The sequence below is a fragment of the Mus caroli genome, unplaced genomic scaffold (genome assembly GCF_978045245.1).
Source record: "Mus caroli unplaced genomic scaffold, Mus_caroli_1 scaffold_13, whole genome shotgun sequence".
NCBI classification, from domain to species: Eukaryota; Metazoa; Chordata; class Mammalia; order Rodentia; family Muridae; genus Mus; species Mus caroli.
In genome coordinates this window covers 18,610,318-18,632,822 of record NW_028227268.1, presented here as the reverse complement: position 1 = coordinate 18,632,822, position 22,505 = coordinate 18,610,318, and the positions used below count along the sequence as shown (strand labels likewise).

At 43.4% G+C, this 22,505-nt stretch overlaps 1 protein-coding gene across 1 annotated transcript in view; it reads right to left on the bottom strand.

The window, feature by feature from the left end:
• LOC110304565 (uncharacterized) overlaps positions 1 to 19,336 on the bottom strand; it is a 53,744-nt gene extending 34,408 nt beyond the window's left edge. Inside the window, exons 1-5 of the mRNA XM_021175963.3 lie at positions 11,781 to 19,336; positions 10,377 to 10,448; positions 8,645 to 8,716; positions 6,411 to 6,482; positions 5,340 to 5,420 (exon numbers count right to left, since the gene is read on the bottom strand). Of these exons, the coding sequence (XP_021031622.3) occupies positions 5,340 to 5,420; positions 6,411 to 6,482; positions 8,645 to 8,716; positions 10,377 to 10,448; positions 11,781 to 19,252 (7,769 nt within the window). The 5' untranslated portion in view covers positions 19,253 to 19,336. The remainder of the gene's footprint in view (positions 1 to 5,339; positions 5,421 to 6,410; positions 6,483 to 8,644; positions 8,717 to 10,376; positions 10,449 to 11,780) is intronic.
• Between the last annotated feature and the right edge of the window lie 3,169 nt (positions 19,337 to 22,505).

Sequence of the window (22,505 nt, the reverse complement as noted above, 5' to 3'; positions counted from 1 at the left end):
TCCTGCCACATCTGCAACTTCCTGCAAGAAACCACTACCTTCTGGGCAGCTGAGCTTATCTTCCTGGCAAAGTGGGGGATGGATCAGACTTAAATTTAGACTTAAGAATTAAACATTGGGCCTTGATCAGAAACTTTGTCTTGGTCTCTTTCTTTTCTTGTCTATCCATCCCATCCATCCCAGCTTTCCTTTCAGGAACCCGTGGCCGCTGGCAGCTATAACTAATATGAATATACACAGCCAATAACACTTATTGGGTACAAAATTTTCATGACTTGTTATTACATGAGAAATCTATATTGCAGTCTGACTATGTGATCAAACTAACCTCTGAAGAAAGGCAGTTTCTTTATTGATCTTCACTAACCAATCTGTGCACCCTTCACACTCCATATGAATGTCTTTACAGAACTGTATGTTGCTTGTAAGTTTTGTGTACTGCAGGATGAAAGAAGAGAAAGACAGTCCTGACAAGATCCGCACTCCAGGATGCTGAGATTCTGGGACCTTCTATTCTAGCTCCTTGTTTGATTCTACCTCAACTACATAGAAGCTGCTTCTTTAACACTTGCTTTGAGAACTTTTCCAAAATAGCTAGCTCTCATATCCAGCCTTTTGGACTGTCATAGTCAAGATGTCAGCTAAGCAATGAACTTTCTCAGCACACAGTGACTGGAAGGCAAATGATACCAGCTAGCTCTCCTTTGACAAAGCCAACTTTCCTATTTCCCTTTGGACCCCAGAAGGTAATTCTTCACCCCAATTCATCTAGAAACAGACAAAAGAAGATCATTATCCTAGACCCTTATGTTGAGAAGAATGGTTCTGGTTATTTTACTAATTATAGATATGTTGTCATTTTAAGGGATACTTTACAAATGTAGCTTTGAACAGGGAGGGAGTTAGAGAGCTTAAACCCAGGGATTGCTACCTTTCCTTTCCTCTTCTCTATTCTTCTTCTGTAAAGTGGAAGGGGATGGAAGAGAAAAGGGGGGGGAGATATTGTAATATCATAGAAATTTGAGAAATAGACAAATAGGGATAGGCTATCAAATTTACTCTTGAACAAAACATTTCATAGCTATATTTTACGTTGGTAGAAACCTTTATAATTGTTACAAAGTTAAAGTTATAATTTCTGACATTGGTACAGAATTTATTCTTGATTTATTGTGGTATAGATTTAAGGTTTTCATTGGTGTAAATTTCTTCTATTGACACAAAGAGTTAAGAATACAAAGCTTAGACCCAGTCCTTCTATAGCTACTATTACAAACTGTTTCTAAATGTTTCAGCAATACGAGTTAAGGGCCAGATAGCAAACTCATGTTTCTGAGTTAATTAAAAGGGTGTTTTCAAGACATTTCAATTAGAGATGGCTGAGAGTAAGTAAGGATTAACAGCTCAGATATAATTTGCATAGATAGTTTTCTAAATCATCAGAGAACCACAGAATGTGACATTTAATGTTATTTGGTCATTTGATGCTGAGACATATCTGCTCCTGACAGCATCCCCTTTCTTCGGTTCAAAGAAGATACTGAGTGTCTTCACTTCCAGGGGAAGTTGTTTATTGTGGCAAGGTAGCCACTGTGCAGAAATTGCTCATTTCTTCTATAGACCTATACTGTCCATGAGAGGACACAAGATACAGAATAGTTGACAGCTTAGTCATTCATAATTCCTGTTTCACAAGGTCTGTCAGTTGATCCTGGGCCAGAAAGCTACAGATTGATGCACCAACGTGTTGCAGACTGGGGGACTGTCCAGGTGATCCACTGTCTCTATGAATTGGTTAAGTTTTGGAAGCCATGTTTTGTGCTCCTTATATTTTAGGTAATATTTAAGTTGTTCTGGGATTTCTGATGGGGTGTAGTCTCATAGCTAACCCAAGTTGTTTAGCATTGAGAGAGAAGACATAGATTTGAGAGGCTTGTTTTCAGATGGTATACAATCTAAACTTAAGACATAATTCAGGTGTAGAATTAGACCTTTTTAAGTTAGATGGATGGCAGTGTGCTTTATCTAATTGACAAATTGTTGGACTGGATGTCATTTATACCTTATACTATGCAATTTACTTGTCATAAATTTTTCAATATCTGGGAGAAGAGGTTTTTTTTTCTTTTATTGGACAGAAAAGGTGAGATGTAGAAGAATTTCCCTTAATTGTCTGATTGGTTAATAAAGACGACAAATAACCAATCATTGGGCAAAAGTGAGGAGGTGGCTTTTCTGGGCAAGACAGGAAGAAGAGGGAAAGAGGAAGAATTGCAGGGATGGTGAATGGAGGACAGAGGAAGAGTTCTTGGAAGGAAGATGGAACAGAAACACATGGCCTGGAGAAACTGCAAGTAGCAGGGATTTCATAGTTGGGGAAGAAAGTGGTGTAGAGGCATATCTGTGCAATATAGGTGTACAATTTATAAATATATAACTGAGTTGTGTTTTCCTTGCATGGGTTTGTTGGGGGTGGAGATTTGCCACAAGGCATGCCCACTTCCAGAACTTCAGAGGCCATGCAGGCTGCCAGAACCCCAGCCACATCTCTGGTGGAGGGCCTCTGCTCCAACAAAGGCTACCTGGTTATCAGAAGTCCAGCCACCAACTTGGGTAAAACCCTCTATTCAACTATAGGCCACCCTGGCCAGAAGACCAGAGAGGAAACAGAAACCAAGGAACAAAACACCTGTCCAACAAAGACAAACACAGAAATCAGCACCTAGATCTATAATCACCCTAAATCCGGATGCCTAGACACCAGTGTAAGAACACAACCACAGCAAAAGCAATATGCCACCACCAGAACCCAGTTGTCCTACTACAGCAAGCCCTGGATATTCCAGCACAGCTGAAGCACAAGAAAATGACCTTAAGCTGAACTTTTTGAAGGCGAGGGAGGTCCTTAAAGAAGAAATGAATAAATCTTTTAAAGAAACCAAGGAAAAGAAACAAAAATAGGAGGAAATGAATAGGAGGAAGCTCTTAAAGACAGACAAGAAAAAAACAGAGTTGAATGAAACATACAAAATTGTTCAAGCCATAAAACTGGAAATGTAAGCAACAAAGAAAACACAAACTGAGCAAATGAAAATATAAAATCTAGGTGAGTGAACAGGAATTACAGATGCAAGCATCTCCAACAGAATACAGGAGATGGAAGAGAGACTCATAGGATTCCTCTTCTCTCCTTTGGCAACATGCTTTTGGAAAGATTCAAGAAGCTTGTGTGCTACTGTGATGGTTTATATATTCTTGGTCCAGAGAATGACACTGTTAGAAGGTGTGACCCTGTTCCCGTAGGTGTGGCCCTTTTGGAGGAGGCATGGCATTGTGGGTATGGGCTTTAAGACCCTTATTCTACTTGCCTGAAAGTCAACATTCTGCTAGCAGCTTTCAGATCAAGATGTAGAACTCTCAGCTCCACCCGCACCTCGCCTGTCTGGAAGCTGCCATGTTCCTACCTTGATGATAATGGACTGAACCTCTGAACCTGTAAGCCAGCCCCAATTAAATGTTGTCCTTATAAGAATTGCCTTGGTCCTTATGTCTGTTCACAGCAATAAAGCCCTTACTAAGACAGCTACCATAAGACTATTTCTTGAAGAAAAGTGTCCATTACAAAGAGTTGGGTGTTGGATCCTGACAGAGAATTCTAGCTCCCTGCACACACTTAGTGGGTTGTGTCCAATGTTGTCAAGTTCTTTTAAAAATGAGTTCTCACTATCTCTTGGGCTCAAGAAATCCTCCTGCCTCAGCATCTGAGTAGCTGGACCTACCAGCACACACCATGCCTGCCTCACCGTGCCAATCTGTGATGGTAACTGAATTCTGAGAGGTCTAGTTCCATTCAGATCACATGATGTGAATATCAATGTCCAATCCCAGTGAGCTCTGCTTTTCTCATCACCGGGAAGCAACCTCTCTTTCTGTTAAGATGAACACAGAAACTAGAGACAACAAGCCAGTGCCTCCCGCCTGAGTCTTTCCTACCCCACGGTCCACACCTCCTCTTCCTGAAAAGCAGATGCTCTGTTTCCTTTCCCCACGTTAGGAGTCAGCAAACTGTGCCAGAGAGAGAGGTGCCTGCTACAAAGAGCGTCTACAGAGCAGTCCACCCAGCTCCAGCACACCCCAACTCTTCCTCCAATGGGAGCCAACTGCTTTTCCTCCAATGGGAGCCAATTGTGGATCATGGTTTATGACCCGCCACACAGGTACAGTCACCCAAAGTCAAGTTCAGAAGGAAATCTCACATTGAGTTTATAATGTCCTTCTGATCATGGAATAGCAATGGAATAGCATATAAAAGATCTTTTGAGATGAGGTTTAACTCTGTAGTCCAGCCTGGGCTAGAACATGCAATGTCCCAGGCTAGCCCCGAACTCATGCTTCATTCTCTTGCGTGCAGGTGCTGCCACGATAGCATGTGCCACCATGCTTAACAAACAACATGGATTTTATTTTTCCTAAAATAAATTCCTTTATTCTAAACGGGGGGGGGGGGGGACTTTTTCTTGGGAAAGTAATATTCTTTTTTAAATTTAAGGCAGGGCTTCTTTGTGTAACAGCCCTGGCTGTCCTGGACTTGCTTTGCAGATCAGGCTGGCCTCAAATTCGCAGAGATCCACCTATCTCTGCCTCCCAGGTGCTGGAAGGCACCATGCCCAGCAAGAAAGAAAGATTCTCCAGGCTGGAGCAATGCATTTTTTTTTTCTTTATGAATACTTTCAACTACACAGTTCAAAGCACATAGCATCTTTTCCCATGCTGCAAAGGTGCCTCTTACCCACAGATAATCCATGACCTCAGAGGCACATACTTCCTGAAAAATAATGTCCTGGATAATTGGGAGAGAAGCCTCAGGGCAGAGGAATTTCCTCCTTTTCATGTCTGAGAAACAACCTACACCTTTTATTCCCCGGAGGACTTGGTGTTATATTTTTTGCAGCTCTGTGTGGTAGCAGCCATTCAAGCAGCTGGAATGTGAGCATGGGAGAGGAAATCAGAGAGAAAACTCAGGAGTGGCTTTCCAAAAGCATTTACACATCAGAGCACGGCACCGGGGCCTCATGCTAAGACCTAGTGAGTAGTGCCTGAGTGGTGTTACCTGTGCCTGTGCTGAAGGGTCGGGACCAGGAAAGTAGAGCCTGTCCTGTAATTTACACAAGTCCCCTGGCCTCCTGTGCCTTAGTTTCCTCGTTGGAAAAGAATGGATGGATCTTAAGACAAACTTTCCACAGTTTCCACAGGGTTTACACCTAGTAAGTCAATACTGCATTCTTTTAAACATACAAATAAGTATTTACATATATTTAGTTAACTTCTACTTCACTTACAACTGCTGTAAAAACTGCATTCCGTGCCAGGCTTGAAATGTTCCAAAGTTCAGTTCAGTGAGTAAATTGCACCCAAGGTTTCTAAAATAATAACGACAATAAAAAGACATAAGCCAGTGAAAAGACACTCTCTAGAACATTTGCATTTCTGGTGATTCTAATTTATATATAATTAAACATAACTCACTTTGCTAAAGAATTCTGAGGATGACACTGGCTTATGATTTAGACTTTTTATATTTGCATTATATAATACATTAGCCACAGCAAATGTTCAAATTTTCCCCCCAAAGATCTTTACTTCCCTGAGAGGATTTTTAGCACCATTGGCATATTGGCTTGAATACTCTTTGTTCTATAGGTTTGTCCTATATACTGGAGGATGTTTAGGGATGCTATGGTGTCTGCTCATCAGATGCCAGCAGCTTATCTACAATGCCAAGGGGGCGCTGTCACAGTGAGTGAGAACTGTCTCGGTTTACTCTGACTTATCAGAATTCTCACATTCAGCTTTATTACAGACTAAACGGATTTGGCATAGAATGTTCATGATTTCCGACCAGCGATAAAGAGTTAGCTATTGTACTAATAATGGGTTTCATCCTGATAATTTGATATACCGACCTCTATCTCATTATACTGTGCTCTTATCTGTCCTACTAGGTCTCCATCCCAGTCTGCTGGACTTTGCCTCCAGATACAGTCCTACTTTCCTGTTGCACACGCACAAGCACATGATGACTGCCCATATGGGAGGAAACGTGATGTTTTATCTTTATTCCATTTCTTCTCTTGTTCTCCATCCTTCTACACTGACATCTCACCCTTCACAGTGCATCTTCCATATCCAGCATACACATATAAATCTAGGAATGTAGCTCACTGGGAGGGCACTTGAATAGCAAGTACCGGACCTTAGGTTTGTCTCCATCACCAAAACAAACAAATTTTTAAAAATGCAATATTTATTTTTTTTTTGAGTCTAGCTTATTATTGAGTCCTACTAGCAAAGTTTGAAGTCACCAAGGGGGATTAAAATTTAAATATAAAGGGGTTATAATTGTAACTTACATATACTTCAAAAAAGGTAATGACTCAAATGTCCTTCTTTCAATGTGATGTATTTTATTGCAAGATAAATCCCTAGGAAACATAAAAGAGAAATATTGCTTTGCTTAGCTATTAGATATCTAGTACATATAAGTAATAGAACTTAGAGTTGGAAATAGAAAATACAATGTTTTTATCTAAACTGTAAACCTTTGGATTTGAATATTTTAAAGCCACTCAGTCCATCCATCTCCCAAGAGTCTCATCCTTTAGGATATTCAAATATATAAAATAAAACTATAGATCTTGATAGATTATGGAGTTAGTCATTTTGAGAGACTACCTGACTTTTTATGTGTTTTTCCATGCAGGCTAGGCTGCCTTCAAACTCCCAGTGTTCCAACCTCAGCCTCCTGAGTTCTGAAAGTACTAGGTAATTACTAGGTAATTCCAGGTACCCAGGCCTCGGAAGACACAGGTTCTCAGCTCTACTTCAGACTTGCTGACTCAGTAACTGTCACTGAGGAGTGATGCCAGAATCCAGTTCTAGCAAATGCTTCAGGTGACGCTGTGAGGTTTTTCTGGCTGTTTGCTGGCACTGCTACAGTGTCATGGTCCTCCTCGTGGGACCCTGACTTGGCTTTCAACTCCTCAGAAGGTCTGGCTGTGCTCATGAGCATACCTCTAACAGGATTTTAACTTTCATCTCCACTCTGGTGTTTAGAGCCTAGCATATTTTTCCCTGGGAAGATACCTGTCTGGGGCTGGTGAGATGTCTCAATGAATATGGACACCTATGGCCGAGACTAATGTCCTGAGTCCGACCCTCCAGACCCCCATGGTGAAAGGAGAGAACCAAGTCCTGCAAGTTGTCATCTGATCTCCATGCCTGTCTCTGACAAGAACTCTCTCTCTCTTTCTCTCTCTCTCTTTCATATACACACACTAAACAAAGATGTAATCATGTGCTCTCTCTCTCTCTCTCTCACACACACACACACACACATACACACACACACAGATACACACTAAGCAAAGATGTAATTACACGCACACACACACACACACACCCCTTCAAATTAATGCAGGTGGCTCTCCTCTAATCTTAGATGTGATGTCTTGAAGAGTTAATTCCTTCTATCCTACTATGCTTTTTTTGTTTTTTGTTTTGGTAAAGGTTAGATTAGCAAACATTTTAGGCCGTGCGGGTCACACATAGTTTATATTGTACATTCTTTATTGATTCTCTCTCTCTCTCTCTCTCTCTCTCTCTCTCTCTCTCTCTCTCTTTCTCTTTTAGCCCTGTTAATGGTTTGGATATAAAGTAAATCCACTCCATCCAACCCCTCCCTGAAGATAAGGAAGCATGCACTGGAGACTTGATTCTCAGCCGGGAGTCTATTGATCACCAAGACACTAAGGTCATCCACAAATTACCCCACTGATGAGTCCCTTCCTGAATGCACCAGGAGAAGGCTGGGCCTGACTGGAGGGAGAAGGTGCATGGGGACATGGCTTATTGTTGGGCATTTCTTCTTTCATTCTTTCTAAGGCTTTGCTCTACCACAGCCTTCTAGTGTCATGCTCTGCCTCACCACAGGCCAGAAACAATGGAGCCAGCTGTCAGGAACCGAAGACCTCTGAGATGAAGGGCCAAAATGAATCTTGCCTCCTTAAGTTGTTATCAGGCACCCTGCCACATCAGCTTGCACAAGTCCCAAAAGAGTGTCAAAGCACTCCCAACTCATGGGCTACAGTAAATGGGAACATGGACCAGACTTGATGGAGGTACGGCAAGATCCAAATAGAAGCATACGCCTTAGAAAACAAGGGTCATGTGAGTCTCAGTAATGGCTCAGATCTTCCTAACATCTTCCTTCTATAAATGGAGTTCTTCTGCTTGAAGCTTGTCTATATGATTTAGGAAATTTAAAATGCATAAAAGGCATTTTAATGTTAGAGATAGGCTGACACCCCCACAGATAGACATAACTGCAGATTTTCTTTGATCCTGTTTTTAGAGCCAGGCTTTTGCCTAGCAGCCCTGGAGCAGGTATAAAAGCCACTATGTAGACCATGCAGATCTCCAACTTGCAGCAATCCTCCCACTTTCCACCTCCTCAGGGCTGGGATTATTGGCAAGCACTGCCAAACTACTCAATAATTGCACAGTTTTATTGTTTGAAGAGATGTTAGTATCTAATCCATCCACAGACAACTCATTACTTACAAAGAGATATGCTCAACTAACTTACAAAACCTGGAGGGATAGCAGGCCTTCGAATGACTCCTTATGTAACTCAGTCAGACGATTTTCGCTGAGAATTCTGGAAAATTAAAAGGTTACCTGGATCAAAAACCATCAAACAGACGGCGAACATTGGTGGTGAAATGGGATGAAGAGATACACGCGGTCATGTGCTATTGCCTAGAGTGTAAGTTGGCACTACTTATTTTTAGGGCTGTTAAAATTTCATATGTACAATGGTCTCCATCCTAAAGATTCTATTTCTGGATATCTGGTCTATAGAAACACTTGTCCAAGGTATCCAGAGCATTTATTACAGCCAGACATGTAACAGAAAAGCCAGATAGTCTCTAAACATTAAATATTAAATTCTCATGGATGTGTACATACTATGAAATATTATGCAGGACTGGAAAGAGTAACTTTCAATATCACACAGTGAAAATATCAAGTTGCAGGATGTTATCAGTTATGTAAAAACGAAAAAGGAATTTGTGCCAAATCTATTTTTCTATATGCAAATATGGCTGGGAAGATATATACCAAAATCACAGGTACAGTTACCTATTCTAGTTAGTTTATTTCAACTTGACGGAAACTAGGGTCCTCTCTGAAAAGGAGATCTCAACTAAGATGATGTCTCCACTGTGGGCAAGTTGGGCATTTTCTTTATAAATTATTGATGCGTGAGGGCCCAGCCCACTATGGGTGCTGTCTGTCAGCCTGGGGCAGGGGGCCTGGGATGAACAAGAAAACAAACTTCCCAAGCCCAGAGGACCAAGCCAGGATCATGTGAGAGCCAGGATCAGTGTTTCTGTGTAGATCCTGCTTCAATTCCTGACTCCTGCTGGCTCCTTTCTTAAGCTCTCACACTCCTTTCCAGATGGGTTACAATTGTAAGATGGAGTAAACTCATCTCCTGGTAGCTTTTGTTCATGGTCTTTATCACAGCAAATCAAGACTAACACAATCACCCCAGTGGTGAAAACTTAGAGCACAAGGAAGATTTCTCTATATCTGATATTAAATTTATATCCATTAAGAATGTAATCATAGGTCAGGTCTGGTGGCACACACCTTTAAGCCAGCACCCAAGGAAGCAGAGGCAGGTGGATCTTTTTGAGTTTCAGGCCCATCTGGTTCACTTAAGTGAGTTTAGATCAGCCAAGGTGACTCAGAGACATATTGTCCCAAAAAACAAAAATGGCCAAAAATGTCATCGGTGACTTCTGCATGACAGACAAGTTTACATTGTCTGTGCTTTCAGGAAGAGTCCGTAAAATTTAAAAAGTTGGGCAGCAAAATGATCTCAAGGGAAAGGGGAACTTGTTGCCAAGACTGAAACCTGAGTTCAATCTCCTGGCCCCATATGGTAGAAGGAGGAAAGCAAAGTTCTACAAAGTTCTGACCTCCACATGCTCTGGCTTGGTGTGCTCATAAGAATGTGCACAAAATAAAATGGAAAACAAGTTTTGGCTGAATTGATGGTGTTTGAACCTATGGCCTCATGTGTGCGAAACAACTGTTCTCCCCTCTGTAATACATAGTCACCACAAAATTTACCAGAGAAATTCAGGCAATAGAGCTTGATTTGGGATATGAAGACGAAATACCTTGGGTATACCTTGGGTCTCGTGGGTATTTGCCTCAAAACCTAGACCAAGAAGGAACTTACAGTGCAGTGGATTTTTTGGTTTGTTCGTTTGTTGTATATTCATATTTGGAGAAAACATACTCACAGTTTCTCAGCCCAACGGTATGCTTTCCATACATTTTTGTCAATGTAAGAAATAACATTTCCATGGAAGTTTCTGTGAAGAAACAGTTTGCATACTTGAATAAACAGGAAAAGAATCGGCAGAATCAGTAGACATCCTCACTCTCTCATGGAGGTGCTCAAAGAAGAACAAACGACAACACCAACTTTCTAATTCCCGGATTTCTCAGTTTCTGAGGGAGCGCAGTTAAGGGTGCAGGGCTACTGGTGCAAGCTGCGAGACATATCCTCAGAAGGCAAACTTCTAACCTGTGGGCTCACATTCCACTCCTCTCTGTGCTGTAGACTCTAAATTTAGCCAGTCACTAAATCCTGTCTTCTCTTTCTCATGGACTGTCATGGTGGAGGGCCTGGAGGCCATTCTATTTATGGATTTTAAAATAGTCCAAGATATGAGAATGGTGGACTATGCCCATGATTCTAGCACATGAAAGGCCCAGACAGGAGAATCAGAAACTCCAGACTAGATTATACTACTGTCCTATCTTTATTTTACTTTTTAAATTCTCCTGTCTTACTTTTTCTTTTCTTTCCTGAAAACTTCCTAAGTCTCGTAGTTGCTATTCTGGATCTCAGTGTCCCTGTTTTTAATCTGACTTGTCTAAATCTCCATCTTTCTTATAATCAAGCCTTTGCCTAGGTTGAACTCTCTGATTTTACTGTTCAATAAATACAGGTAAAGGTTTACTGTACCCTTGCCCCTCTGTATCATTTTCATGTTCTAGATACAACACACATAATATGTGACTTTCACAGTTCTCAGCTGCAAGGTGTGCACAAAACATTATATATCTTAGGACAAAGATAAGTGTCTGAACATAACAGAGATTGCAAGTATTAACAGCTGACACTCATGGATGCTAAGAACTATGGTTCAGTATTCTAAATATTCAACTAAGCCTCACAACAGTCCTATGAAAGAGTAGTCAACAGCCTCCCCCACTCCAATTACAGATGAGTAAGTTCGTGCCTAGCTAAAAACATCCTTCCTAAAGTTGCAGAGCTACCATATGAAAGACCTGGGGTCCCAGCTGCAGGAGTCCAGCTCTGGAATCTATTCCCACCTCTCTGTTGCATCCTCACTAATGAGATGAGTTATAGAGAAACTGGGGTGAAAAAATGGAAGAGCCAACCTTGAGCTCATTATAATTACAAAATGGGGCTAAATAAAAACAAATATGGAAATAGAGGCCGCCACAAAAGATTGGAGGAGGCAAACTGTAGTAAGACAACTTCACAAGCGAAGCTAAGAGCAAAAGTCAGTCAGTGTTGGTTGGGGTGACAAGGAAAGTCTAAGAAGGCTTTGAAGTAAAGGTCACCATGTTAAGCATAATGCAAACCAGAAATAAGAAAAGGCGATTCTTACAAAACAGTCAGGGTGCCCTTATGGGTTCTGGGTCTCAGCACAGGCACCTGGTGGAGTCTCTGTTTTGGGCTGAGATGACTACACAGTAGTGTGTGATTTTCACACAAGCAGAGGTCACATATGTTGGTGCTTGTGGAGACATTTGGTTTCATTTGAAGAATTAAATCTTTTTCAGTATTAAAATTTCCAGCATATGGAGTTGTGGTAGGTTCAAGATTCATAGGTTCAAGTGCGATGCCACTTGGTATTTGCTGAGCTGTGCTCTCAAGCATAGGTGCCAAGGGGCTTGCTGGTATAACAGACTGTGGCGTTGTAGAAGATTGCTGACTTATGGCTGAAGGCCACGTTGTGACTTCACTTGGCTTTGGCTGTTGAGCCTGAACCTGGCTTGACTGTGAAAGTACCACCTCGTTGTATGTGGAAGGAGGGGGCATAGTGGTTAGGTCTGTGGAATGTGTAGTCTCTGGGTGAGTAGTTGGTAAGACTGTGGAATGTGTAGTCTCTGGGTGAGTAGTTGGTGAGACTGTGGAATGTGTAGTCTCTGGGTGAGGAGTTGGTGAGGCTGTGGAATGTGTAGTCTCTGGGTGAGGAGTTGGTGAGGCTGTGGAATGTGTAGTCTCTGGGTGAGGAGTTGGTGAGGCTGTGGAATGTGTAGTCTCTGGGTGAGGAGTTGGTGAGGCTGTGGAATGTGTAGTCTCTGGGTGAGGAGTTGGTGAGGCTGTGGAATGTGTAGTCTCTGGGTGAGTAGTTGGTGAGGCTGTGGAATGTGGAGTCTCTGGATGAGTGGTTGCTGAGACTTCAGGTTGTGCAGTCTCTGAGTTTAGATGCTGAGATTGACCATGAGCAAGCACGAGAACTGTCACTTTGAGATGTGCTGGAGATTGCGCTGCAGTCTCCTTCGATGACTCCGTCGACTGAACTGGTGCAGAGCGTTTAACCATTGTAGCAGGTGGCGAAGCTAAGGAGAATTCTGGGTGTGAGGGATGAATTGTGACTTGAGTTGGGTTTCCATGCAGGACCTGAGCCTGGTCTTCAGATAGAAGGGTCATCTCACGGTGCATTAGAGGGAGAGCTGTACTACTGTATGTAGCTGCCAAAAGTCCATTCTCTACACTGGAGATTGTAGGTATATCATGCTCTACTTTTATATGTTGATCTGTGACTTTCGGAGAAACCAGATGTGGAGTTTGATCCTGAATTGGTGTGATTTCATAAAACACGGGAGCTTTTGCTGTAACCTCCTCATGTGGCTGTTCAGGAAGCATCTCTTGTCTAGGTGGAGAAGTCTCAACATTCAGATTGGGGCTTGGAATTACTGTAAGTTCCAGATTCAAAGGTGGATCTGTAACGTCAGTTAGATTTGGATGTTGAATAGAAACTTCTCCTGAAAGTGTTGTCTGATAGTACTGTGGAAGAGAAACTACTGTACTTTTGTGTGGGGTTGTAGGCTCTGAACTTGTGGTGAGTTGTAGGTCCAAAGGCTGAAATGAGGCCGCAGGCAGTGTTCGATACTCAGTTTTATCCTGACCTGGTGTTGGAACTGTCACTTCTGGTTGACCTGGTTCTGGAGTGACCACCTCTTTAGCTGAATATGAGGGCTGAGTTTTTGTCTCCTGTTCAGTTTGAGAAAGCTCTACTTCAGGAGTAGGTTGTGGAGACATGCTAAGTTCCAGATCCAAAGGTTGAAATGTAACGTCACTTGGGTGTGGATGCTGAGTGTGAACCTGTTCTGGAAGTGTCACCCAAGGGTACTTTGGAGGAGGAACTGTAGTCTCCTTCAAGGTTGTTAAATTGTCAGCCTCTCTGGCAGGCTCTGGATCCGGGTCCAAAAGCCGAAATGTGATGATGGGTAAGGTTGGATCCTCAAATGCATCTTGACTAGATGTTGCAAGTGTCACTTCCTGATAGACTGGAGCTTGAGCGACAGCTTCCTTTGGTGGATCTTTAAGCTGAGTCGTGCTCTCCTGTGTAGTTTGAGAAAGTTCTTTCTCAGTATCAGGCTGTGGAGTTATGGTAAGTCCCAGATCCAAAGCTTGAACTGTGACTTCAGCCGGGTTTAGATGCTGAAAGAGAACCTGTTCTGGAAGAGAGTACTTTGGAGAAGGAACTGTAGTCATCACCAGGGCTGTATAATGTTCAGCCTCTCTAGTGGAGTCTGAAGTTTCGGTGAGTTCCAGGCCCACAGGCTGAAGGGTTGTTGAGTGCACATCTTGATCCTGACCTGGTATTAGAACTGTCATCTGATACAGAGGGGCTGGAGCTACAACCTCTCTAGGTGACTTTGTAATCTGAGTTGTGATCTCTGGCATAGTTTGAGAAAGTTCCTCAGGAGCAGACTGTGGACTTATGGTAAGTCCCAGATCTAAAGGTTGAACTGTAACTTCAGTTACATAGGAACTGTAATCCTGAAGGTGCTCTGGAGAAGGAACTATAGTCTTCATTGTGGCTGTAGGCTGCTGAGCCTCTCTTGTAGGCTCTGAATTTTTGGTGAGTTCTAGGTCCAAAGGCTGAAATGACACAATGGGTGAAGTTGAATACTCAGTTTGAGCCAGACTTGGTGTTGAAACTGTCACCTCTTGATAGAGTGGAGTTACAACCTGTCTAGGTGGTTCTGTAATCTGAGTTGTGATCTCTGGCATAGTTTGAGGAAGTTCCTCAGGAGTAGATTGTGGACTTATGGTAAGTTCCAGATCTAAAGGTTGAACTGTGACTTCAGCTGTAGGCTGCTCAGTCTCACTTGGAGGCTCTGAACTTAGGGTGAGTTCTGGGTCCAAAGGCTGAAATGAGGCAACAGGAAGTGTTGGATACTCAGCTTGATCCTGACCTGGTGTTGGAACTGTCACCTCTTGATATAACGGAGCTACAAGTTCCTTAGGTGTTTCTGTAATCTGAGTTGTGATCTCTGGCATAGTTTGAGGAAGTTCCTCAGAATTTGGTTGTGGAGTTATGGTAAGTCCTAGATCCACAGGTTGAACTGCAGCTTCACTTAGGTATAGATTCTGAATGTGAAACTCTTGTGGAGGTGTCACCTGAGAGGGCTTTGGAGGGGGAACTGTAGTCTCCTTTGGGGTTGTGGAGTGGTGAACTTCTCTAGTAGGCTCTGAACTTATGGTGAGTTTCCAGTCCAAAGGCTGAAATGAGACAGCAGGTGGAATGGAATATTCAACTTGATCCTGACCTGGTGTTGGAACTATCATCTTCTGATACAGAGGGGCTGGAGCTACAACCTCTCTAGGTGGTTCTGTAATCTGAGTTGTGATCTCTGGCATAGTTTGAGGAAGTTCCTCAGGAGCAGACTGTGGACTTATGGTAAGTCCCAGATCCAAAGGTTGAACTGTGACTTCAGTTACATAGGAAATGTAATCCTGAAGGTGCTCTGGAGAAGGAACTATAGTCTTCATTGTGGCTGTAGGCTGCTGAGTCTCTCTTGTAGGATCTGAATTTTTGGTGAGTGTCCAGTCCAAAGGCTGAAATGAGACAGCAGGTAGAATGGGATATTCAACTTGATCCTGACCTGGTGTTGGAACTGTCATTTTCTGATATAGAGGGGCTGGAGCTACAACCTGTCTAGGTGGTTCTGTAATCTGAGCTGTGATCTCTGGTATAGTTTGAGGAAGTTCCTCAGGAGTTGGCTGTGGACTTATGGTAAATCCCAGATCCAAAGGTTGAACTGTGACTTCAGATGGGTATGGAAATGTCACCTGAGGATATGTTGGAGGAGGTGTCCTCTTTGGTTCTGTAGTGTGGTCGGCCTCTGGAGTATACTGTGAAGTTATGGTGAATTCCAGGTCCAAAGCCTGAAAGGAGACAGTGTGTGCTGTTGGATACTCCTCTTGAATCTGACCTGGTGTTGGGCCTATTATTTGCTGTGTTAGAAGGTGAGTTACAATATTGTTCATTGACTCTGGCAGCTGGTTTGGGACCACCTGCTGGATTGGAGAAAAAACTCTCTCCTTTGGAGGTTCTGAAGCCTGTGCAGGGGTGAGCTGTAGCACTAGAGATGGTCCTACATTCTCAGCAAGGTCTTCAAGTTGAGACAAGCTCAGGTGCTGAGCTATAGAAGGTTCTGCACCCATAAAGGAATCTGGAGGTAGATACAGCCCCCCATGCTGCGTAGGAAAAGGATATATATCTTCGTGGAGGTCTGCTTCCTGAGTTATGGACTTTTCCTGAGAAAATCGAGTTTTGGGGAATGCTGGTGTATAGGAAGGATATTCAAAATGGACTTGTGAATATTCAACTTGTTCAATGGGAACCTTAAGGGATTCAACTTCCATAGAGGACACTGGAGCTCTGGTATGTGCTTGGTTCAAAAGTATAACTGTGGGTTTATGCAGCACTGAGTTCTCGTATCTGAACATTGCTTCTAGATCCTCAGGTGAAAATAACACGCTATCTGCCACTGGAGAAAGAAAGAAACCTTCTTTGGGTGGTTCTAGATGCTGATCTGGGAGTTCTTGCTGAAATGGTATAAATTGTACACCTGGAGGGTGCTTTAGGGGTGGAGACAAGTTACCCTGCTGACCTGAAGAAACTTCCTCAGGAAGCTTTGCAGGCTGGGTTAGGACCCATTGATAAACTGGAGAATCTTGATGAGTTTCAGGGGGCATTGGATACTGACTTGTAACTTCTTCTTGCTGGTCATTTGAAGGTTCAAATCCCTGTTGGCTTGAAGTTTCAACCTCATTAGTCAACTCTGGAGGCTTAGCTGTGACATTGTATGATGTGGGAGGATGAAGTTGAGTCTGAATCAGGGGAGGACCTGTTGCCTCATAGTGTGCTGAAGGTTGAACTATCATCTCATTAGGGAACACTGGAGGATTCACTAGGGTCTCCTGCTGTGCTGAAGAAGGTCCACCTTCCTCTAGGAGCTCCGGATTCTTATCTGTGCTCTTCTGCTGACTTAGAGAAGGCTTCTCATACTCAACAGGCTCTGCAGATTGAACTGGAGCCTCCTCTTGATTTGACAAGAGTTCAACTTCTTCCAAAGGCTCTGGAGTTACAGCCGGATGTGTATGGTGAGTTGAAGTGTTTACACCCTTGTCGGAGATGGCAATTGGTTTACCTACAACCTCATGAAGTGCCGGAGGAGGTTCCACCTCTGCTGTGGGATTTTGTGCTATGGTGAGCTGCACATCTGGAGGTCTAACCATTGTAGTGGGCGAGCTTGAATGGTGAGTTTGATGGTGAGCTGAGGGTGAACTTGTCAAATGATGATGCTCTGAGGTGTGAGTTAGAATTTCCAGCTTAGAAGGCTGAACCAGCTGTTCCTGCTTGTAGCGAAAAGAATCCCCCTCTTCAGTATACTCTGGAGGATGCACCGAGGACTCCTGCTGGGCTAGAGAAGACTTGGTCTCCTTGATAGGCTCTGAAGTTATGGCAAGCTCCAAATCCACAGGTCTAACGGTAACATTTGGCCAATGATGATGGAGAGCTTCATTTGGAGCTGGCTGGATTTCATGAATTGGTGGCGTGTCAACTATAGTCTCAAAATGGGATTCTGGAGCTTGAAGTGGAGCCTCTTGCTCCACTGGAGACTTGACTTCCTCAGGGAGCTCTGCAGGTTTAACTAAGACTTCTGACTGGTTTTCAGGACCTAATCCCACCTCCTCAGGAGATTCAGAGGGTCGAATTGGCTGCTGTAGTTCAATAGGAGAAGGTTCACCCTCCACAATAGGACTTGGATGTTGTGATGGGATGTCCTCTCGGGTTAGAGAAGACTCATCCTCATCCTCATCCTCCTCTTCCTCCTCTTCCTCTGGAGGCCGAGTTAGGAATCCCAGGTACCTTTCAAGTGATTCAACCTCCCCAGAAGACTCCGAAGGTACAGCTGCCTGCTGTTCTAGGCTATAGTGTCCAGCTTTCACAGGACCGGGAGTCTGAGTCTCTTCCTGAACTGGAGATATCTCAGCTTCCTTAAAAGGTTTGGAAGTTATTGTAACTTCCACATCTGCAGGTTGGACTGTAATTGTGGGCAAAGTATAATGGTGGACTTGATCCTGATTGTGATGTGAAACTGTTGCTGCTGGAATTTCAATTATATTTGGCATAGAGGGTTCTGGAGTTGGGATCGTAGCCTCTTGCTCAGTTGGAGGATTGACTTCTTCAGGAGGCTTTGTATGTAGTGCTGGAACTTCTAGCTGGCTACCAGATGCTTCAAGGTCTTTGGGGAGTTCTAAAGATTCACTTAGGGCCTCTTGTTGGACTAATGAAGGTCCCAACTCCTCAGAAAGCTCTGGATTTGGAGCTGCGGCCTCCTGATGGGTCAATGAAGTTCCTATCTCCTCAGGACCCCCTGAAAACTGTTCCAGGGTATCTTGTTGGGTTAACGAAGGTTCTACCTCCTTAGGACTTGCTGGAAGATGGCCTGGGGCCTGCTGCTGGCTCAGAGAATGTTGGGTTTCCTTATCTTCCTCTGAAATTACTGTAACCTCCAGATCCACAGGCTTCACTGTGACATTTGGCAATTTGGAGCGGTGAGCTTCATTTCTCTTTGGAGAGGGAACATTTCTGTCAGGATGCTTTAGGGCTACAGCTTTCACAGAAGCAAAATGATGTTGAACTGGGTTTTCCTTTGGGACTGAAGTCTCATCTTCCTCAGGGAGCACTGGGAGATACTCTGGGCTTTCGTGGGCCATATCAAGATTCTCTGACTCTTGAGTTTGTGCTTCCAGCAGGTATTCAGGAGGTTCAATATTCTCGGAAGGCTCTGGAGGCCCCTCTTGGTTTACCTGGGTTTGCAGAGGCAAGCTCTTAGAATAAGCTTCATTCATATTTGGATCCCTATACACATCTGCCACAGTTTTTTTTTGGAGTTGAGATTTTGCAAATTGTTTAGTAGTTCCAACAACCTCCTTAGCAAGTGGCCTGTGCTGAACTAGGTCTTTTTGTAAGTTCTGGGGTGAAGCTATGAGCTTTGTTATGCTTGAATGCTCACTGTCCAGTGGTGGATCAGGTATTTCAAATAACTGGTCATCTGCAGCCTGATCTAGATTGGAAATACTTTTGAATTGTGGAGACTGATTTTGATCCCCATTTAGCTTTGAAATGCTCTCCAGCGGTTTCCTGGGTGGAGTCATTTGCTTGGCCAAGTGCTGATGTGGAACAGTGAACTGATCTGACTCCGGGTGAGACGCCACAGAGGTATCCATAGCTTGGAATGAAAGAAAACTGTCCTTCAGTTCCCGAGGCGGGGAGAACATCTGGGATGGAGCAGAGGAGCCCAGGTAATCAAGGGTCCCCACGCCTGCTTCGGATGGATGAGCTTTCGGGGATTTGGGTGCTTGGTCAGAGGGGTGCCAAGACCAGGGTTCGGTCCTCACCCAGGGCTCTGAAGTCAAACGAACTGGGTTTTGGACCCACTCCGCAATGGGATCCGCCTGGATCACTACCAGCAGAACTTGTCCGGTGAGGAGAAGACTTGGGGCGCAGAAGCAGAAACCCAGTGGAGTCATGACATGTGATAAGGACATGACACGTAGTATGGAGGTTATCCGCAATACTGGAGTGCGCTGGCAGGAGATAAACCGGAGGAAAGGCCCGTCACTTCAGGGAGCCTTGGCAACTGAGGCTGCCGTGCCCCGCCCTTTATGACAAGACACCTTTGTTACAAAAGCGTCACCAAGTGGATTCTGCACTATGAAAGGAACCTTCCGCACTATGAAAGGAACCTTCTACGTGACAGGACCTAAGTTTCCATTACCCAGGCTGAGAAGAACACCGATTTCTTCGGGGTATACTAACTGTAACCCAGATTTAGGTCTCATTCATAGGTCTTTGTTTTTGTGGAGGCGGACTTCAAAAGACAGTATCTGGGCTCTCTCGGGAGGGGGAGACAGGGAGCAGAAGGGGGAGGGGGGAGGCGGGGGTGGGCGTGATTCAAAAGTGCCTGTTCCGGTCTGGCTCTTTAACTGTTACTCTTTTGCAATCATAAACAATCCCAAGCTATAAACACTAAAATAGACCAAAAGGTTGCCGGTGTTTTGGTATAAAGAATAATTTTGTAAATTTGTTCAAAATATGTTCTTCCCACCCGCAAAGAGAAATATTTAAGACCTTTGCTTTTTTTTTTTTCAAGCATACCGCTATGTTTTCATGTTAAATGGTAGGATATTTCCCAGGAGGAACACATATGCCCAGCCATTATGGTACTGGTTCAAAGATGATAAATTTTGCTTTAAAAGTAGAAGCTAAGTTATTATGTATAGAAATTTTTTTTGTAGTTATAGTAGCTAGGGAAGTTGAAGATAAAGCCAAGGTCCTTATGAGTGTGACAAATGTTTTTCTCATCTCAGATGATCATTAATTTGGGGGCAAGTGTCCCAGTTGGTCAATAGCAACCAAAAACCACCACAAGCCAGTGGTTTCTGGATCCTTTTTTCTAGTGAAGTTGATGAATGGATTTCATGGGCAACAGGAAGTTGGATGTTTAGAAGAGAGTTTATTACAGGTTCACGGGTGAGAGCTTTAGAGATAAGAAGTGACTTGCATACAGATGGGCACACACAAAGATGTGCGTGCAAAATGAATTAATCTTGAAAAGGGAGAAAAAACAATAGGAAGCAAACTGAGCTGCTACAAGAGCAGGACCCAAGATGGCTTCCTACTCTGAAAGGCCCGATATAGGGGTCACCGAAGCCTTACTAGATTGAGGCATGAGTTCAGTGCAGGTGTCCTAACCAGGAGATAGCCACCTGCCTCTCTAATTAGGTGCTCTCTGTTTGGACTGGGATTTAAGTCCTGTGCTCCTATATAGTCTCCAGGCAGCTGTGCTGACCGCTTGCTGTCTCTAATGAGAGGAAAACATGAAACTGTACCCAGCATTCCTAAGTAATTTAAGCATTTCTGGCCTCTGGTGAAGACCAGAACATAGAACTGCTGTGCGCCGAGGCCCTTGCTTCTCAAATGCCTGAATGTTTACTTTCTCCTGTTTTCATCCACGCTAATCATTGCTGGCTTTTTGTTTTTTGTTTTTTGTTTTTTTTAATTTATATGTGTTATATAAGCCCTCTAAGATGCAAAGCTAAGGAAAACTTTTTACCAAGCTGGTAGCCACCCAACTAGAATTGTTAGTGTGTTAGCCTTTTTAAGGTTTATGTCTGCACACTCCCAACTGTGTCTTTGCAATGCTCTTTAAAGATGGCCAGACGGCTCTAATGTTGTACACTCCAAATGTTACTTCTTCATAAAAGAGATTTGACACTGGTCCTCTAAGGAGTGCATCTCTAGACAATTACTTAATGCTCAAATGACTCTTCTTTAAATATTTGCTGTTAGAGTCAGGTGTGATGGTGTATGCCTTTGACCCCAGAACTCTAGGGTAGAGGCAGGCCAGCCAGGGCTACACAGTAAGACCCTCTTAGTTGAAAAGGCCATAAAGGATTTTATTGGCAGTGATTTCTTGATGTTTGTACTCCATCAATGTTTACTTTGTCATGTCAGACTAACCATGGCAGATCTCCTCCTGCTAATGAGGAACAGTTGGAATCAAACCACGGGATGTTGATCATTGATATCTTCAGAGAATACTGTTTAGGGAGAAGGGAGGTCTTTCTAGAACTTAAATAATAAAAATGTCACACTGAGCATAGTGGTCCTTGCCCATAATTATAATGTCTGAGAGACTAAGCATGAAGAATTTGAGTTTGAGGTTGGGCCTGAACTCTACTGGATAGTAAGACTCTGCTTAAAGCTAACAGCAAGAATGGAGTCACTTTTGGAAGAGGGCAATGAAAGCCAAGAAGTTGTGGAGAATCAGTCCTTATGCATGATTACCTGACTTGAGTATTTTCTGACCTTGGGTCCTACATGGATTCTGTTTACGACATTTATTTCAGACACAGGTATAGTTCGCCTCAAGATTAAGATGTCAAAACAGTGGGGAAAATGTGACCTTCCTGGTAGCATGAATATATTCTGAAAAGACATTGTACCCTTCCATGACTAATAGACTGTTGAAACAATGGACCCCAAGAAGTTGGAATCCCCCTCCACACAAACACCAAATATTAGACTGAGAGAAAGGAACCATGGAGGCAGTGATGGGTGAATGCATGACACGACCTGGACTGCTTGCTTATGCATACTTCTTTGCTCTCTTGAGAGCAACACACGTCAGGGTCCTAAAGAATGGTTCTGGAACTGTGGGCTCTGGAACCGCTGGATCTCTATCTGTTCTTCTTCCTACTGCGACTGCACTGAATCTCCTTCCCCTGACCTTCACTCCTACCCCTCCCCCTTTCATTTCTATTTCATGTGTACATTTGTCTTTGATTGTATGAATGGATACTGTGTGCATTCAGGTTCAAGAGGATGTTTGATCCCTTCCAACTGGAGTTAGGGGAAGCTGTGCATCGCCTTCTATGGGCATTGGGAACCACACTCAGTTCTCTGGCAGATCAGCGAATGCTCTTAACTGTGGAGCCATCTCTCTCCCCCTTCCTCTAATTGGCATATTCAAGATGAATAGCTGAGCCTAATTTGTTAGAAATGTCAGGGTCCAGGCTTTGATCCTAAATATCCCAATAACTCCCACATTGGCAAAACTGGGATTATGTGCCAGAAAACTGCATACAAAGTAATTTCTTCCCAAACCACTGCCTTATGCTGCCGGTACTTGTTATTGCCTAGCCTACTGCCCCTTTGCAGCATATTCAACAAAACTATTCTCTATATAGTCTAAAGAATGTATTCATTCCTGATCTGACAGCCCCTTCCTCTCTACCA